This window comes from Gambusia affinis, linkage group LG09 (assembly GCF_019740435.1).
Source record: "Gambusia affinis linkage group LG09, SWU_Gaff_1.0, whole genome shotgun sequence".
NCBI lineage: Eukaryota > Metazoa > Chordata > Actinopteri > Cyprinodontiformes > Poeciliidae > Gambusia > Gambusia affinis.
Genome location: NC_057876.1, coordinates 26519504 through 26540193, shown reverse-complemented (window position 1 = coordinate 26540193; position 20690 = coordinate 26519504). Strand labels below are relative to the sequence as shown.

Sequence of the window (20690 nt, the reverse complement as noted above, 5' to 3'; positions counted from 1 at the left end):
TTCCTAATGTTTAGGGTGGAATGATAATATTTAAATAGTCTAAAAAAGGTTTTAAATAAATTTCCAGCTGCAATTCTTTTTTTCCTGAGTTTAATATCTGCTTAAGGGTTGTCAATTTTCAAAAGCTGCTTTGAGAAATCAGTCTCATCGGAATGCATAGTCTAATTTATTGAATATTACTGGGTTTTGGACTAAAGTGAGGAGCCATTAGAAATGTGGCTCAAAATACTGACTGCAAAATGTATTTTCTAAGAGAGTTATGTTTAAAATAATAAATATGTACTGGTAGGATGAAACGACCAAATACAGATATATATTTCAAAACGTTTTTCTTCAATCATTTCATATCTTTGCTATGAAAAATCAAAACACATAAAACATAGCTCTGTTTAAACAAAAAATATGCAGCAAATTTAATTTTTTGGTCAAATTTATAACAGTAACACTCAAGTATTGAGAAAAAAAAACTCTTTGTTTATTTGAACATATTCCAGCATCACTCAAAAATAATCAGGACAAACAAAAAGTGACAGATTAGAGGTGAAAAGGACAGCCAAAAAAACAAAAGGGCTTCCACTAAACACTTTCAAATTAAACTGCAACATGAAATAAAGAACAGTATCTAGATTTATGAATGTTTTCGGAAAGTTTTGGGGAAAATAGGAGAACGAAAGTGTTCAGCTGCCACATATACAAACAAACGTAAGAGATTTATTTACAGAAAAGATTTAATGAGCTTAATTAAAAACAATGACACGAGCAAGAGCAAGGAAACATCTGAACCTGGCTTTAGGTAAGTTATCAAAGTCTTGTAAATGACATTAACCAGACAAAAACATCACTAACTACAAAATATTCAACTGAAACCAAAACTCTACACAGACATTTGAATTATACAAGATCACAGAATTATTATTACGCTGGTATATCTGACAGGAGAATATTCTGTACTTATACTGCCCCAATATATCCTCATAAAATTATCTCAAAAATTTGCTTATGTTTTTAGCTCAAAACCAGATTTTGATGTCCATTAAACACTGGCTGAATTTCTGGTTACTGCCGTGGGTAGGATATTTTCTTGCAATAAATGATAATCAAACTTGATTAAAAAACATATTGATTAGACATGTATTCAGGATTAAATATTAAAGCACAAAAAATTATGAAGGATAAACAAAGAAATGTCAAATTGACTTCTGTTGAAAACATCTTGAAACAAGCTTTTCAACTGTTTATTAGATATGAGCAGGACACATTACTGCAGATCTACAGAATTTATGAGTTCTGGCATTACTTATTTTCCACATTACATTTTTGGATTGTTTTGAGTATGGATCAAATGATAATCCTTTGGGTTAGTAGAGAGATCATTTAAGAAGCAGTGGACTTTGCTTTAGCTAAACGGATACATTTAAAAGATAAAACTACTACAGTATGTTTGTAGGACCTAAAAACGTATATTCCTTGATAAAATCAAAAAAGCACGTTTATAATAAAAATGATAAAAAACAAAAGACATGAGCTGTCAGTGAGCAATGATAGAAAATGTCTTTAGCATGGTTGAAAACTACTCATATTCACAAAAATAAGACTCAGAGATGTCGCTCTGGCTGCAAATGAAGCATTTAAAAGGCACAATGTGCAATTTTTCCTTTTGTATCATTTACTAAGGAAGGACAAAGTGTCAGAGATCCAAACGAAGCTGTTCTGGAGCTGCTGATTGCTCTAACACTGTATGCTGCATTCATTTACTGTGTATTTGACGTAGTGAGTCCTGAAATGAATGAAATTAACATAGCTGATGTAGTTGTTGTCTATGTTCTATAAACATCATCTTTGAAATTAGATTATGCTTTACATTATTCATCCACGGGGCAGGTGGGATTTGTTGCCTGTTAAATGTTAGAATCGTATGTTTCCCATGACAAGATGCTCAGACAACTGCAGTTTGCATCCCTACAGGTGCTCTGGATCAGCTTACCTATCAAAAAATTTCAGCAAAATGTCAACCAACAAATGAATGTGTTAGCAAACATAATATGTGCTTTGCAGCCAAAAAAAAAAAAGAACATAATTTTTTATCTTTGCAGCAACCTTAACTAAATATCTGCAATCCTCCTGACTGTAGTCTTTATCTGTTAAGCAGGAAACATTGCAGACTGTGCCTTTAGGAAAGCCTAGAAATTCTTCCTGATAAAAGCATATTATTTCTTCTCAGTCTTCAGGGTTTGCAGAAAACTCCAGAGATCCTGGACAACCTGGGGAAGGTGATGTGGGAAGCAAAGAAAAAAATTAGAAAGCATTCAAATGAAGTGCTAAACAGCACAAGGCACATGACCCACTTTGACTGCAACATGATTTTTGTGCGTCCTGCCTGTGGGAACGCCGTGCTTGGATGGGGCTGCAGGGGAACGACGAGGGGTTGGGTGGGGGCAGCACTACATACCAGAGTATATGACTAGGTGCTCCAGGTCTGACAGATCTACTTGGCTGATGAAACCAAAGCACTTCCACAGATGTTTCCACACACTGGGAACAACAAGATCTCCCAGACCCAACTCCACCCCCATTTTCTGCCTCGTCCACCCAGCTCTCCGCCACTCAAAGAGCGTCCACCTGCTCCCAGAACTACACTTTTCCCATTCTAACAAAGCAACTCAGAACAAACGAGCGTTTACGCAGTCTGTTTGGAGTGACTGGTATCTAAGACAGAGGTTCCCCGACCCACCCAACACAACCAAAGAGCCGGGCTAAAGATCTGAGGGGCAGGGCAAAGTTTCAGAGACTCAACATTCGTATCCAAATGAACTTTTATTGTGCTTTTTATTGAAAATGAAGAAAGAAAACAAGAAAAACTCTATATTAACCAAACCAGATGATGTGATTTAACACTGCATTCCTTACATAAATGCAGTCTCTAAAACAAAATCTTATTTTTCTTTTATCAAACATCAAATTCTTAACTTGGTTAAGAGGTTTGGATAAATGTCTAACAACCTGCTCCATCCTGGGTGTAAAGAGGAGTTTTGTTGCTGCTTCAGAAATAATTTTGTGATTTAACATACCAACTTGTTTGGACTGTTGCATGTAGAATGAGTAATTGTGGTTTGAAGGGATATGTTACTACTGAGCACCATGTGTCTGTCAGCACCTTGTAAAAATAAAAACGGGAGCTTTCACCAGGTCCTCACAAACGTACACATCTCATTTCTGGACAATAAGCTTCAGGTGGTCAAACGTTTTTATTGTGAAAGGAGAAATACTACTGAACAGAGATTTTTTTTCTGAATAGTCACAAAAATGCATGAGCCTAAACAAGTCTAATATTTCCAGTCCCTTGTGAAAAGCTTCAGTCTGATCTTGGTAGAACAACCACTCAGGAAATGTTTTGGGATTCCCATCTACCAGGTTTTCCATGTAGTGACATTTCTGCTCCTTCTATTCTGCAAAAGAACTCAAGCTCAGTCAGAATGGATGGAGAAAAAGTCTTGCCACACATTCTGAATTGGATTTAGCTCCGGACTTTGACTGGGTCGTTCTTCTTCCCTTCAGAAGTGCCACAGAGAATTGTCCATCTGATATTAGTCCTTTCCTCTGCATCTTCTACCCTCACACCAGATAACTCTATCTTCTTTCTTCCTTGAGTCTCCTTGATTTGGCTCTCACCTTCCTGTCCTGTGGCTCCGACCCCAGCGTCATGGTACCTATATAATCTTACTCTCTCCTCTGAACATATCCAAACTATTGCTGCAGCTAATGATTATTTCAGTAACCAAGATTTGTATTGATTATTCTGATGATTAATTGAGTAATTGTTTTTTAAAAATGAAACATTCTGCATTTTTTTTTCTTTTAACCACTTGAGCTTCTTTTATGCAATATTAGAAATCCAAAAGGAAAATGCAAATAATCAAAAAATTGGCTAAACTAAAAAAATAATCAACAGATCAGCACTACTCGGTATTGATGTTGAGCATGTTGATGTAAGTATTTTTTCTTAGCTATAAATGACCAAGTGCTCATTAGAACAATGCAACTGTTTCGCATTCTAGGCAATAAAATGCCAATTTGAATTATTTGTTTATTTGTATTTTTCATGTGTTTCTAATGTATAAAATAAACTTAAATGATTAAATGAAAAATCTGCAGAATGACTAATTGTCAGAATAGTTTGCACTATGAATCTCCTGTTGGTCTGTCACACAAAACCCACAAAACAATAAATTGACATTTTTGGTTATAATGCATCAGAATAATAAACGGTTTGTGGGGTGAAGACGGCTTCACGTGGCAACTTAAATGATGTTGCAGTGTAGCTTTACAGTCTGTCACTGAGTGTGTTGGGAGATTACTGGGAATTGTTTTGTTCATCTGAAAGGTCACTTTAATAAAGATTAAAGTTCTGGATCTGTTCAAAGGCTTTGAATGATACCTTACACATACCACCAGTCCCTTCATTGGGGCTACAGAAGTCTAACTGCAGTAAATCACTGAGAGCCGCTCTCTCTCGACAGGTGTACTCCCTTCAGTCTCATCAGAGCTCACACAAACATGAAGCCATGCCCAAAAGAACTCACTGAATTAGAGAGACTTTAATGTTGTTGAACAATGCGATAACTCATTTCTGGGGATCTTACATGGTGAAAAGCGTTTGAGAGAAAAAGAGGATTTGTCTAATGTGCTCATTTCATAGACACAAAACAGATATTTTTTAAAAATCAGAGAGAAAAATTGTATCAACAGTAATGCTTCAGAAAATGAATATTAACTGTTGGTCTGATGTCAGAAACAAAAATACTAATTCTAATTAAAATAAGAGAAGTCTCAAACTCTGGGCAAAAAGGGAGCTCAAATCTACTTATATCTTTTACTTACTTTCTTGTCAGTGACTTTGTAGGAAGTCCTCACAAAATTCTCAAACTTCTGCTCCGTCTTCGGGAGTGGTTTTCCCTAAAGAAGAATTTAGTTAAGTCATCACTTAAAAAGTCAAAAAGAGTGATAATTTCCAAAGAAGAAAAAAAATGGAAAGACTGCCTTACCTCCTTGGCTGCTGATGATAACTTGTTCTTGATGTCAGTCAGAGTAAATGTCTTAGACAGCCCTGCCTGTGATTTGTCTTTTCCAGGAGTCTGAAAATAAATAAATAAATAAGAAAGAAACATTTCAGTTAGACAACAAACTGACTAAGTTTTTCCTGGATCAGTTGTTCAAATTCAAATGTTGTTGTTATGTAAACACTTCAACAAACAGCCTCTTCTTTGATGCACTTAGTTGCAATCTTACTGAAACTGAGATAAAGTTATGTGTGTAATACTCCTTAGTTTCAGCTTTACTAACAAGGGAGAACATAAAGATGTGATATTAACGTATAATGTGAATAAGGTGGCAAGACAAAGGGAGAGGAAGTTGATGCCAAATGTTTCAAAATTGAGACAGCAACTGGCTAAAGTGTGCCTGGGCAGTTTTCTGCCATCATAAGCCACATTATGTCATATGGTTAAATACAAAAATCCGATATTTAACATGCATATTATGTTAATTACACATAGTTAAAGAAAATACAGCTTATGCATATGTAATAATTTCTCTGTTTGGAAGGCAGCAGAAGTCCCCTGGTCTGTGCTCAAGCTAAATAAGAGCATCTGATACAGAGTGCAGAGTTTTACCATTATCTAGACTTCCAAGTAAGGGCTGCACAGCATATTATCATACAATCAGTTTGCTGATTGTTATTTGCGATGGTCCTGAATACAAAATTTTTTCATCTAAATTTAAATGTGACCTATTGCGCTTCCTTGAACAGGTTAGGATAGGTCTACGAGCTGTACAAAACATGTTCATTACATCTTTGAAAAGCAGAAGCAGAGCCTCCTGCACAACCAGCAGTAATGTATCCAGTGGTTTCTGGATGGCAAGTCAACAACAAAACACTTGTCTCTTTTAGCAGCAATACAACTACCTGACCAAATGTGCTGGAGGTCTGTTTGTGTTGCTAGGTAATGGCTCAGTGCTGTGACAACAATCAGAAGGTTTTTGAAATGGCTCATTTTCCAGACACTACAGAACATCTGTCCATCCATCCATTTTCTTACACCCTTATCCCTAGTGGGGTCAGGAGGGGTGCTAGTGCCTATCTCCAGCGAATGTTTCAGATACACCCTGGACAGGTCGCCAGTCTGTTGCAGAGTAACACAGAGACAGACAGGACAATCAACCACACACACACACACACACACACTCACTAAGGAGAATTTAGAGAAACCAATTATCCTGACAGTCATGTTTTTGGACTGTGGGAGGAAGCCGCAGTACCCAGAGAGAAAAAAACATGAAGTTCAATTTATGGTCCAGTGCTGTTAGAACATTTTACAGAAAGCACATGGAGTAGCTAAAACGCACTGGCATTGAATAAAAATTTGATTAATGAAAATATAAAAATTTCTGAAAACACTTAATAAGTGCTACAAGAAAGTCATTTAAAATTCACCATTGTTAACTAATTTTAATTAGATGTGTTGACAGACCCCTACATGGAATAATGTAGGGGTCTAAGCTAATCGTTGAACATTTAGTTAATCAGAACAATATCAACATTGCTTTTTGCTGTGTCTGACATGTTTCCAACAATCACTTTTGCTGACCAATAAGATAGTTTGTCCAAGAGCCTCCTTGCGACCTGATTAGTCTGGGTCTGTTTTTATAGGCTTGGCGTGGGTTTGCAGCTGGAAGACGATAAAAGCATTAAAAAGGACAACACATTCTGGCTTAACTACATGCTCTTTTTTATAATTTTACATCAGGTAACAATTAAGTTTGTATTAGGTTGCTAGCAGGAGGCTCACTTTGTTGAAGGAAAAATGTAATTTAGATAAAACTAAAGTATGGATTTATGTCTCATGTCAAGTCACTTATTCCTGTTCAACTGACTAAAAGCCCAGCAGCTATTCTTTATCTTTTCAGCGACATTAAAAGTGCTTCTTCCAAACTTGATGACTCCCCTGTGTTTGGGAGGATGAGAGCAGACATAAGCACAGCACTTTAAGGCCTGTGGGTGTGTGAAGTTCTGGACAGCCAAAGGCCCAGAGGTCCACAATTAGGAAGTGTCTCACTGTGACACACACACCATATGGTGAGACTGTACACTAAACAAGCCACGGTGCTTGCCTGTGCATGCAAAACCAGCGAGGAATCCAGCGAAATTGCAGGGTTTCATTGATTCTAAGAGTTAAAAAGGCAACAGATCCTTATTCAGCTCTGCCAACTAAAAAAAAACAAAACAAAACATCCATGTTGTGAACTTAGAAGATAAATCCCTTGATTCCTACTACATTGTGATTTTGGCAGCTTGTGAGTGAAGAACAGCTCAGACTCCAGGGACACAGATTCTTTGTTCATGAAAATGTTTCCAGTTTAAAACAACAGCTCTTTTAGTGTTTTCATGCAGAATTCCAGTTTCTATCCAACAAATAACTATAGTTGAAACCAAAACAGAATAAATACACTGGATTAAAAGACACATGCATGTTTTTATTCACACCATCTGAAGTTAAATCTGACCAAACCTTTATGTTTCAGGACAGTTAGAATTACCAAAATTATTTATATTTGCTAAATCACACAATAATGAGAGAAAGAATATGTTTCTTTGATAATGTCTACAAGATCAGAAGTTAAAATTTTGTCAGTATTTGGTAGCATTGCCTTTTGAACTGTCTGACTAGAGTCAAACATTTTGTGTTTCCTTCCAGAAGCTTCTCAGTAGTTTGTGGAGTTCTGACTCATTCCTCCCGACAGTCAGGTTTGTCGGTCGCCTTGCTCACATACGACCTTGCAGACCTTCCTACTCACTAGTTCTTCATCGACTTGACATCAGGACTTTGTCAACGCCATGCCAGAACATTGACTTTGTTGTCCTTATGCAATTTATAACCACTTGTCCTATATGTTAAAGGTTATTATGCGTTTTGAAGACCAATCTGTACCTTCATGGCTTATGTCTTTAAATGTTGCTTCAGTATTTCCACATAATGTTCTTTCCTCATGATAATACCATCTATTTTTTTTAAAGTGCACCTGCAGTAAAACAATCCCACATCATAATGCTGACCTACACTTTACAGTTAGAATGCTACAAGAATCCTAATTAGTTTTCCAAACGTAATGATGGTCATTATGGCCAAAACAGTTCCAAAAATAAAAATTTTTGTCCCAGTGTGCTTTTGCAAACTGCAATCTGACTTTTTAATGTTTCTTGTGAAGTAATGAATTCCTATTTATAATATCTTGGCATTTTTTTGTGTTTGTAATCATGTCAAACATAAAAGCAGTGTGTTTGCGGTGTTGCCATAAAATACATTCACAGACGTTCCTCCAACAATTCACATGTGATAGTTACCAATCAGAAGTTGCCAAAGCCATGACATCATCATCTGGGCTTTCTCTTATTGTTTAGAAACAATAATCATTCTGTATGTAAACTTCAGATTTTGAAGACATTAATATTTGAATGTGGATTTAGCAAATAGAAATAATTTAGCTAATTCCAACTGACTTAAAACAAAAGTAGTACGGTCTGATTTAACTTCAGACCGTGAGAAAGAGGTGGATGTGTTTTTATTTGGTGTATGTAAACTTCTGGTTTCAATGGGACATTATCACTCTTATTAGTCATAACCTAATAAAAGTGGCATTCTAACCTCCTAATACAATGCCACTTCAAAGAATCAAGTAAACAACATATTTGTGTTTCTAGAAAGATCTGGAGGAGACATGGTGCTTTTCATGTCTTAATAACAAACACCTGATGCCTAATTGACAGGGCATGTCCTTTCATTTTATTCTAATTGTTTAAAAAAAAAAAACAAAAAAAAAAAACATAGTTCTTGAGGCAAAATCTTAGGGCTGGGACTTAAAATAAAACACAGGTGCAATAATTAAAAAAAGCAGTCTCCCTCTAGTTAAAAAAATGCAACAATCTGTCCCTTAAAAAAATCTGCCTTTTTTTACAACAGAGATCAAAGGTGTAAAATGAGCAAACCTTTGACACAAACACACCACACTTCACTAAAAACGTCACTAAAAAAAGCACGCACACATATGTTGCTGGCTCCAGGCCAAACAAATGCACCACATATTTATTATTTACGGGCAGCTCTCTACTTCCAAAGGACAGCTGTGGACGTGAAACAGCTGATAAACACTCAGCCGGCAAGCTTTTTCATCTGGGCCAGACACTGATTACAGATGGCACAAAACATGGAACTTAATCACAAGCATGCCATCAGTTGATGCAATCACTCATCTTCAATCCAGTGCAAGCACATGATTGTGACAACATTTGCTCATCAAGTTTGTCCAGGTATGATAATTGTCTTTTTTTAAGTGTAGTCCTTGGAGACTCATGTTTGAGGAAAAATTTAGGACACAAAACTTTCTATGAATCACATTTAGAGGGATACTTAAGTTTACATGGTGAAATCCAACCGAGCATCTATAGCAAGGCTTCAAATGAAACTTTTGCAGATGCTCTCCATCCAACCTGACTGAGCTGACGCTATTTTGCAAAGAATGAGAAGCAAAATTTTTTTCTAGGTATGACAGCTGGTATGGATGCAAACTCAGGCTTAGTATTGTCTAAGCAGGACTGAATTCACAGGAATACATGTGTTCTCTATTTACTAACCAGGTGACTTCTGAAATAAATACTCATTTATTTAGAGGTATCAGAGTAAATGAAGGGGGCTTTCATTTGTTTTATTTGTTGAACAACTTCACACGTAAGAACTGCTGTGTCACACAAAATGCCAATAAATAACATTAAAGATTTCAAGGGGCGTGCATATGCTTGCAAGGCACTGTTAGTAAGTTTCTGGGTTTGCCATTGAAACCTAGGAGAAACACATCCTGAAAGAAATAAATAATGCACCTGCTACAAGTGCATGTCAATCATTCGCTGAAACAATGACTCACTCCCTTCTGGGATACGGCTAAGTGAAGTGATTAACAGTTTTATGAGTGTGACGTGTGCTCCAAGGCATCAACTTCTCCAAACCCACAAAACACCAGCTGGGAGATTAGCGTGCCTCAAATCAGCCCAACTCAAGTTAGCTGGTTCTCATGCCGAGTCGGTATGTGCTGAGCTGCGAGAGGTGAGAACTGCGATGCTGGCAGCAGATCTGACAAGCCAATCTAATGACCAGTCACCTGCGTTTAGGGGGGGAAACAGACACCCACGCCCGCTTCCTCACTCCTCAGGGGCATCTGGAAGCGCAAGCTGCACCAGACATCAAACGCTGGTAATGAGAGCAATTGGGAGAAGGTGTGTCCAGGAAGTGAGGGGTGTGAAGAGGTTGTGGAGCAAGAACACTTGTGAAATAGTCGAGAGGGGATAGGAGCTCTAAAAGCACAAAGGGCCAGAAAAAGTAAGCGCTGGGAAAGTTTGAGCAAGCTGGGTCACAAATCGGCTAAACACCATGAGCAAGGCGAAGATCAAGGTGTGCAGACTTGGCTGGACTCACCCTCATGCTGCACTCAGGAGCTTAGCAACAGTGTGGCTAAGCATTTATCATGGCACAAAACCTTCTGCCATAAACACATCACAGCCTTCTCATGTGCTACAAATGTGCATATGAGTTAAGGATGCTGCATATTTCATCACAGACACAGCTATGTGTTATGATGTGTTATGTGCTGGCATCACCATGCCAACACATAAAGCCTTATCTAAACACTTTCTGTCCAAGACCTTTTTTTCCTCCACAGTAACATGATTTGTGAAATGTTTAAACAAGCAGGAAAAGCTTCCTAATTTGTTTTCTCTGCTGTGCACATGATCTGCTGAGGGGTGAAGAGCATCAAAGGTGGCTGCAACTCAACACAGCGGGGTCAAGCCAAGAGGTCGCAGGTTTAAATCCTGCCCCGGGAAACTTGTGTAGAGGTCATGTGTGTTTGCTCAAACAGAGACAGAGTTCAAGCTGTTTGTTTTAGGAGGAGGCATTCTATCCAAGAAATTAACTATCAGGTTGAACTAATTGCAAAGCGCATTTATTACATTCCTCTGCTTTCGAATGGAATGCTTTGCCAAGTTTTTTTTTTCTCTCCCTTTGCATTTTTTAAATTGTGAATGTGAGTAATTTTCAACCAAATGAAGCAAACGTAAAAAAATAAAACAAGAAGTTTTTTGTTTGTTTGTTTTGTTTTTTTACCACAAATGATTTTGTGGTTCTAAAGTGCATTTAAAGTGAACAAAATGAAAGCTGCAAAGGTACAACACCGTCAACTTCAAACCTAGGAAAAGGAGCAACATGATACACAAGAGAGAATTTCTGTTCTGACATTTTAGTTGAGGCTCATTCATTTATTCAACAATTAGTATAACAGCGCATTAGAGTACCATCATAGCTGTGTATTGTTTTGTAAAGATGAACCAAAAAATCAGCTGGATATAGGAATGGACAAGAAACTAAAAACTAAATATCTTTGATCAGCTAACGCACCATACATAAGTACTAACGGGATTCCCTAATCACAAAACACTTTAGCGTGGAAGTTGGCACTGAGACAAGGCAGCTTATTTTTAAGTGTTTCGATTAAAGCCTGCAAAAAAACAAATGGAAGAGAAATCTTCTTTTTATGGAGTAATGTCAGCTGCTCATTCAGGCTGCTACTTAAGCTAAACAGGTAGCAGGCGCAGTGAAGGATGAAAGTATTACCTGAAAAGCACAGCTCTATCCCTTTTTTATTATCTGCAGGATTAGGAAATGTTGGTAGTCTTTAGAAAATCTCGCAGCTACAGTCTGGTTATACCAACTCTGCAGGAAATAGAGAGATTGCTCGGTAATGCTACCCTTCCTAATTATGATAGGCTATAAGTTGCAATGTTATAGACAGTTTTAAATGTCTGTTGTGTAATTATATTTTTTCTTTGTTTTGAGTAAAGGTTAAATTCTGTTGTAATTTTTTCATAACCCAAATTTAGATCAAATTAGAATAATATTCCAAAATTTCCACAGCAGAGTTTGACAGATGTTACTGTCTCAATTACAGAAATTTGCAAATCCCAAACCAGTCTAACCTTATTTGTTCTTCTTCCTAGCAGAGCTAATAATTCTGTGTCTCTAACATCAAACACTATTTTGATTACATGTAACAAAAATTTGGAAAAAAAATTACTGTAATAACCTAACATTCAAAACTAAACAAAGGGACGATTGATACCTTAATCTGGGGTTTCGCTGCTGGTCCAGAAGATTTTTCTGCAGGTCCATTTTGTTTCACAGGCGTCTTGTTGGGCTTTTTAGGCATCAACTCTGGGCTCTAGAAAAACAAACAGCCCAAGTAACACATCTTGAGGACATCTTGGAGCGTGAACCACTGAGTACATGTATATATATATATATAAAACACGAATATGAATCCCCCTGTATTGATTGTAAAGAATCTTTTTAAAATAACGTTTTTAAAAAAATAAAGGTTTGATGCATTTAAAAATCTTCTCAGCCTTGTCCTTTAATCAGACTGTAACCCCAGCATGTTTTGTCATTCCTTACTTGAAAGATCATAGTAATGCCAGCTCAACAGATTTAAACATTCCACAAACTAAACTTTCAGACAGCTCTGTTAGTAAGTACAGAAAACCTGCAGAAGCAGATTAAAACAGAACAGAAAACGCTAAACATGCTTGGCATTTTCTCTGTGATCAGCTACTTAGTAACCCAATAACCCGTCATTGTTCTCTGCTATACAGCCCTTCCAGTCAGGTTTACACTGCTGTGTAATTACCTTGTAATAGCTGAGGCAAGTACCTACATTTCCTAAGCACCGACCGCTGTCTGGCAATTACATGTATTCACCTCAGAGCAGGCTAGGAGTGTAATTCCCTGCAGTGACTGAACTGCTACAAGGCAATTACATAAATAATTTAAAGGCAACACCTCACGCTCGGAGTAGCAGAAGGTACAACTTGTTTGTATTATGTTTTTACATCCATATACAAATAGTTACTGTAAATGTGTAGTTGAATCTTGTGCAGTAGCTGATAGATTATCTGCACACACCAAGCAGCACAAAGAGCCACTAAAAGACAATGGTCTCTAGGGAAGGGCCGACTTGAGGCTGCAAACAGCGCCTTGCAAAGGTATTCATACCCCTTGAATTGTTAGATATTTTGTCAAATTACAACCAGAAATCTCAACAAATTTTATTGGTATTTAATGTGAACAAGACAGAGTAGCACATAATTTGCAAGTGGAGGAAAAAAAATCCTCTATCAAGGAAGCAGGGAAGAGGCCCACGTATTTTCTGGGGGTGCTGCAGCAACATTTAAACAATTAATAATTAATTGAGTACTCCACAAACCTTTCCTTATGAAAAAGTAGCAACAGGAAATTCAAACTCAAGAAACCACATAGAAGAAACAGTAAACATGTGGAAGAAAGTTCTGTAGTCAAATCAAACCAAATTTAAATTTTCTGGTTCACACATTAAAATACTAAAAGTGGCAAAGAACCACAACTGCACCTATAGAAGCATAAGCCTTGAGACTGAGGCAGAGGTTCACCAACCAGAAAAACAAGGACCCTAAACAGTCAGCCAGTGCCATGGAGTGGTGTAGATCAAAGCATTTTTACATATGTGTTAGAATGGCCCAGTGAAAGTCCAGACCTAAATTTAGTAACTAATCTAAGGGAATACTTGAAAACTAAGGTTCACAGACGGTCTTTATGCTGTCTGATGAAGCTTAAGCTATTTTGAGAAGAATAATAGGAGAGAGAAGGAGGGATCTGTGTGTATGGGTGTAAAGTTGCTAGAGACATAACAAAAGGGAGTTGTAGTTAAAATGACAGCAAAAAGCTCCCAACAAAGTGTTCACTCTAATAAATAATTTCAAATGAGCTTAAAAACCATAAAATCGTTTCCCTTGTAAAAAAGGTCATCTTTAGAAACTTTGAATTTTCTGTAAATTGATTATTTGCCCTCAATATAAATATCAGGCTACTTGATGAACATGTACCATATAAGACTATAAGTTGCTCTGGAGTGTAAGTCACATAGTTCAAAAAATTGTGACTTATATTACAGAAAATAAGGTAATAACTATCTGAAGTTCCAATGTGAATTTACCTCTTATGTTTATTTTTTGTTAAATCCAAAACAGCACCCCATGTTATTTCCAAGGATGGAATAAACACCCAAAATGCCAAATCCATGAGGATAAAACTAATCCTGAAGTCAGCTAAGTGTCTACTTAAGTAACTTAAGTTGACTCTATGACTGAGCTAAAATCATCAGAGTCACCACACAAAGAGCTTTTGTACCTTCCTCTGATAATAAGCAACGTGAACCAAACCTCATTTCATCAATTCACACTAAACCAAAACATTTGATCAAAGATTGTTTGGATTAAAGTCACCCGAGCAGGATGCAATTTGTTTTGAACAATGTTTCTTGGTATAATTTCTGAAACTCAATTTTGGATGTCTTGTACAGTACTGAAGTTTGACAACAAAAAGAAAACATTCATTCTCAAACAGCTGAATTTCGAGTCAAAAGAATAATTGCTCCCAGTCATGCTTTTTGGGGCTTTGTACTTTGTACTCATTAATAAAGAAAGGCATGGCGGAGCTATAGAGCTAAGGATTAGAGTCATGCTGGGAAGAGAGGGGGCAAGTGGAGGGATGCATGAGGACTTGGATGAGAAGACAACAGAATAAATCAACAGGTGACAGAAATGCTCAGCTGTCATCTGACCCGGAGGGAAGGATCGGCGCTCATGTCGCAGGTATGTGCATCTGCCCTGCTTTGATCTTTTGCCTGGCACAGTTTGCACTTGGATAGCGTGCTTTGAAAAAAAAATTACAAACAGACACCGACGTAAAAAAATGAGGCAGATACACACACGCACACCCCCACACACACACTTGTAACCGATTGTGGTAACACGCAAAACAAGCGTTCAAAGGCAAAAGCCAGGTGCAAAGCTGAAATGGCATGAGAAACGATAAAAAGGAGCAATCATATTAACAGTGGGATGACAGAGGGACAAAGATATGCAGTGCTCAGAAAAAAGGTCAAGGATGTTTCCCATAACTGAGCAGTGTGTGTGTAAAAGCAAACAGTTTGTGCTTTTCAGCTTACGCAAACTACAAGTGTATTCTTGAAGTGCATTCATGCGTCTGTGCATAAACACACTTTTAAATGTGCAGTTTGGACCTTTAAGAAAAACCGTGTGTGTGTGTGTGTGTGTACGTCTATGTCTTTGTGTGTGCAGCACAGTGTTGTTGGTGAGAATCCGTGCAGATTACAGAGGAGAAATCCGATCATTACACCACACAAACCCTGTATTTTACTCTCTGAAAACAGGTGGGTATGTGAGTGCACAGGATGAAAAAGTTCCACGTTTTGTCTCATGCAAAGAGCTGGACGGTCAGTGGGTGCAGGAGTGGGTGGAACTTGCTGAAATGAAATGCTGCTGCGTATAGTTTCTAGAAGTTTGAATGATGTGGAAGAAAAGGGAGGGGAGTGACAGCAGGTTCAGAAAAAAACTCATCCTTCAATAAAGTAACCTCGATAAGCAGTTGGCTATTCTGACACCTAGTGGACAACAGAGGTATTAGAAAATGCTGCTATAAAAATACAGTCACAGAAGAATATATGCTGCATGAGTGTCCAGATTGTATGGTAGCATTGCCACCATATTGTGAATGGCAGATGCAAACAATTGCCAAAAGCTCCATAAGGGATTCTTGGTTTAAGGTCAAGTTGTGAGGCTCTCTTGTTTTAAATTAGTTAGTAAATAAATGAAACAATAAAAGAAGGACATTATCAAATTTATCCATCTAGTTTACAGGTCTAAATGTGAATTAAGATGTTTGACTTGTTCTTTAAGGAAAATTATGTAAGAGACAAGCCAACGATTAAATGGGATTTGGTTGTTGTATCTTATTTTGATTTGCAGATATGGTTCACTAATAATAATTGTATTTAAAAATGTCTAATGAAAATTTGCTGAATTTCATCCATGGTGCTTGTTCTATTTGGACGACGCTGATCGCAAGCACACTTGAATTGGCATCCAAGATAAACTTGGCATTCACAATATTGCGGGTGTCCTAAAGTATTGTTTCTATGGAGCAGCAGAATCTGTGCTTCTCTTTAGGTGATGATTTAAAAAGCATCACTTGCAGACTAACACATGAGTTACAACTCAAAATAAGATCAAAGCAAGTATATAGAGAGCAAAACATAAATGAATATTGTTTGTTTGACATGATTAAATTACAAAGGTTACAAAGATTACAAAGGTTTTTCCAGGTAATGGAGCTAATATGGTGTCTACAACGATATTAGACAGAAATAAAGCCTCTGTTGAGCTGAGAGTTGAGAGCATTTTAAAGGCTTGAGAAAAAATATTTGTTATCTGAAATCTGTATTCAGAAGACTGACTTATTTCATGTACTTGGAATAGAAACTTAATTTTGTAAGTATTTCAGTTGAGTTTTGTGGTAACATTCTTATTCAACTGTCATTTTTTTATCCAACATCAATGAGCATAAATGACATTAAAATGTCTGACAAATACTTGATTTCTTTAAATCTAACAAGCCGATAACAATCCTGTTTCAAAACAAAGTGACAAGGCTTTCTATCCTAAGAATACTGTACCAACTGCAAAGCAGAGGGTCGGTAGCATCATTCTGTGGGACTCTTTAGATGTTAGCGGTACTGGTAAATTGTGCAAATCCACCCATCCACCTTCTTCTGCTTATCCGGGGTCGGTAGCAACTTCAGAAGGGAGGCCCAGACTTCCCTCTCCCCAGCCACTTCTTCCAGCTCCTCTGGAGGAATCCCAAGGCGTTCCCAGGCCAGCCGAGAGACATAGTCCCTCCAGCGTGTCCTGGGTCTTCCCCGGGGCCTCCTTCCGGTGGGACTTGCCCAGAACACCTCACCATCCTGACCAGATGCCCGAGCCACCTCAACTGGCCCCTCTCAACATGAAGGAGCAGCGGCTCTACTCTGAGTCCCTCCTGGATGACTGAGCTTCTCTCTCTAAGGGAGAGCCCAGCCACCCTACGGAGAAAACCCATTTCGGCCGCTTATATCCGTGATCTCGTTCTTTCGGTCATGACCCAAAGCTCATGACCATAGATGAGGGTGGGTACGTAGATCGACCGGTAAGTTAGAGCTTCGCTTTCTGGCTCAGCTCTCTCTTCACCACGACGGACCGGTACAGCGCCCGCTTGACGGCAGACGCTGCGCCAATCCGCCTGTCGATCTCCCGTGCAAATAGATCAAATAAAAAAAGATAAGCAACTGCAAATTCTACAAATTCATTTTAAATGAACAGAGAACAAAATAAAAGTTTTTCCAAGAGGACAATGATCCCAAATTAAACACGCAAACAACCTACTAATAAATTAATTTAACTTTTTGTTTCTTTTTATGGCTAAAGATTTTCACATTAAAAGCACTTTGAATTGCCTTGTTGCTGAAAATGTGCTACACAAATAAAATTACCTTACATTTCACAACCACATTGTGCCTTTATTTATTTCATACTCTGCTATATTTCATGTTGAATTTTTAATTTAAAAATGAATAAACAGAAAATGGGCCAGACTTACTTTTTGGAGTGCTTTTGCCACATTCTTTTGAGGCTTCACATCCTCTTCATCACTCTCATCATCACTAGGAAAATACAAAGCATTGAAAATTACTTGAAAACTTAATCTGGTAAGCAGAAAAAAATTTAATAACAAATATGTAAAATTAGACCAAAGAAAAATCCTACTCGTCTTCATCTTCATCACTGTCCTCTTCATCGTCATCATCCTCGTCATTAGAATCCATTTTAGGTTTTTTCTGCAACAAACGAAATATTGTTTAGCTTCTGTTTTTAATATTTGCTGCTAATAATAAATCTACTTTGAATTGATCTGATCACATTTCTCATCTTGTGACAACTGACAGTTTCACATTTAGAAGCTTTATAGAAATACTTTTGAAGAGCATCGGGTGACATCCCCTGAAGAGCTGAGAAGATTTGTGGTGGATTAACAGGAAAAAAAAAAACATGATCACCTGCGGAGGCTTCTTCAGTAAGGATAGGTTTGCAGGCCGTTTCACCGGAGATGTGTTGTTCTCCTCCTCTTCATCCTCTGAGTCTTTTACACCTATGAAACAAATACTCTACATTCGGGTTGGTGCAACACAGTAACAAAACTTTACTTGCACATTCTCGTTTTCATGACTAACATAAGTCCCAAAATTCAGAAAAGGCTACATATTTCTCTAGTCCCAGTTTAGAATAAGGATTTTTCTTTTGACAAAGAGTGATTTCTGTCACTAACGTGATGGCTGATATATTATGTGGACTTGAAACTGATTTACCATGCTATAGAATATAAATTCTAGTCCTACTATAAAGAATTCTCTGGGACGTTATCAGAGTTTGCGTGATAATACTTACTGACAAAATGTTGTCCACTAATGTGAACTGGACCAGAACCAGAAACAAGACGAAAGGTAACAGGGGGAGTGATCTCAAACCCTCCTAAATTCATCTGGACAAACAAAAGTCACCATTAGCAGTATTCACATGTTCCAACACTGACTTAATATTACTCTCTTCTATGTTATTTTGATTAAAAAAAAATTCAACCCAAACAGAATAAAACAATTATATTTAAGCTCTTTGACTATTTCTACAGTCAAAATTGTTGAGTACTCACAGACGGCAGGACAGACGGTTTCAGGACAGCTATCGGTACTTTGGAGGTTTTTGCATCATATGTGAGCCCTTCGACTTCCACCATGTGGAATTTGTCCTCCGCCTCAGCTCCCAGACACACCTGGAACAACAGCAAAGTGGTCAGTGGATTTATTATCTCCTTTGAAGGTAAAGGTCCAAAAATGTAGTCTTCTGTTAGGGTTGATGCTACCACTTCTAAAGTGGTCTAAAGGTTTTCTAAGTAAGTGATGTTTTTATGAGTCATTAAATATTTGTTTTCCTCCTAACTTTGTACCTTGGCTTATTTACCCAGTAATTAACAGTTTTTACTTTTTATTGTTGTTTCTTTTCAATACAAAATTGCAGAATGTCGATAAAAAATCCTAAAGACAGAAATCACTTTAGGTTTAATGGACTTGTTGTTAAGCACATGATTAAAGAAACATTTTTCCAGGTCCCTCTTGAAAATGAGACCAATCAGTCGGTCCCATCAAAAATGCTCTTTATTTGCTATTTTGGGTCACAGCTTTGAGAAGCTATATTTTTTTTGTGAACCAAACATAACAAAAAGCATAGTTAGTATCAACTCTATAAATTCATGTTAGCAACATAAGCTAGAATTAATGCTTAACGTTTGGTCCAACAAAACCATGTTTGATTAACTTGAAGGTCTGCACACAAAAAAATATTTATAAGCCAAATATTCTGTTAATATCTCTACATTTATATTTCTAAAAAATCAAATCATTTGATACATTCAGATTCCATAAAAGATGGGGCATATTTTATAGCTGAAAACAAAGATCCTTTCTCAGAGATCTGTTGAGTGTTTGAAATAAATCTTTATATTTATGAGGCATTGTTTTATTTTTTTTATTTTTTGCCCATAATTTTCCATAGGCTCCAATTTAAGGGAAACCATCTGTCCCCTGAATTTCAGCTTTTAAACGCTGTTGATGTCTAATTTGTAATCTACATGTATAATCTTAGTATTACTCAACGTTTATTTTTATGAATCAAACATGTGTTTTAAATTAATCCATAACATGAAAGTTCTGTGATAAATTCTTTCAGTACTTGTTAATATAAATACATCAATATATTTATTCACAATAAATATAAGCAAATCTATTCTTTATGAGACTATCCCAAATGAAAACGCATGTCAGGGATTATAAAACAATAACAAAATGTCTTACTGCTTTGAGTGACAGCTGTTGTTCTGTATCTTCGTCATCTAGGTCAACTTTAAACTCCCGTTTATCCGACCTCAGAGTGCAACCTAGGGAGGAAAATACATATTATTGTCATTAATTTTACAGTTGCATTTATTACACATGCACAATACAAACTGCTGCATCAGCTATGGGGGTGTTTCTATTCTACAAGCCCTGCTGAGCTAGCTAACAAAGAGCTGATTGGCGGGAGTAGGGGCAACAGAATAGCAACTTATTACGGTAACTTTACGCTTGAATGAGCGTTTAAGCCTCATATATAAGTGATAATGTTATACTAATCTTGACTATGCATCCTATCAAATTTATATTTATCAGAAGGAACAAGCTCACCAAACAAATACATTTGAGGTCTGCTGAAATCTGACATGTCGTCCTCCATCTTTGTAGTGGGCGGAGAGGATGAGAACCAGTATAACGTACACCTTAGCAAGCCAATAGAAAGGCAAGGCGTCAGCTGCGTAGTGAAAAAACGGAGCCAATCGGACTGGAGGAAAGGCGGGACAAAGGTGGTGTACAAGGTAAACAGTAGATGGCGCTGCCGTTCTACTAGAACGGCAGAGTCATAGATAGATAGATAGATAGATAGATAGATAGATAGATAGATAGATAGATAGATAGATAGATAGATAGATAGATAGATAGATAGATAGATAGATAGATAGATAGATAGATAGATAGATAGATAGATAGATAGATAGATAGATAGATAGATAGATAGATAG

At 37.2% G+C, this 20690-nt stretch overlaps 1 protein-coding gene across 1 annotated transcript; it reads right to left on the bottom strand.

Annotated features, from left to right (window-relative positions):
* Positions 1 to 453: 453 nt before the first annotated feature.
* Positions 454 to 20382, bottom strand: npm1b (nucleophosmin 1b). Its single transcript, XM_044126481.1, has 11 exons — positions 20299 to 20382; positions 19930 to 20012; positions 18732 to 18851; positions 18470 to 18563; positions 18082 to 18173; positions 17792 to 17862; positions 17625 to 17688; positions 12220 to 12318; positions 5043 to 5132; positions 4879 to 4953; positions 454 to 2261 (listed from the first exon to the last, which is right to left on the bottom strand). The coding sequence occupies exons 1-11, from the start codon at positions 20345 to 20347 to the stop codon at positions 2208 to 2210; spliced, it is 891 nt and encodes a 296-aa protein (XP_043982416.1). The 5' UTR covers positions 20348 to 20382; the 3' UTR covers positions 454 to 2207.
* Between the last annotated feature and the right edge of the window lie 308 nt (positions 20383 to 20690).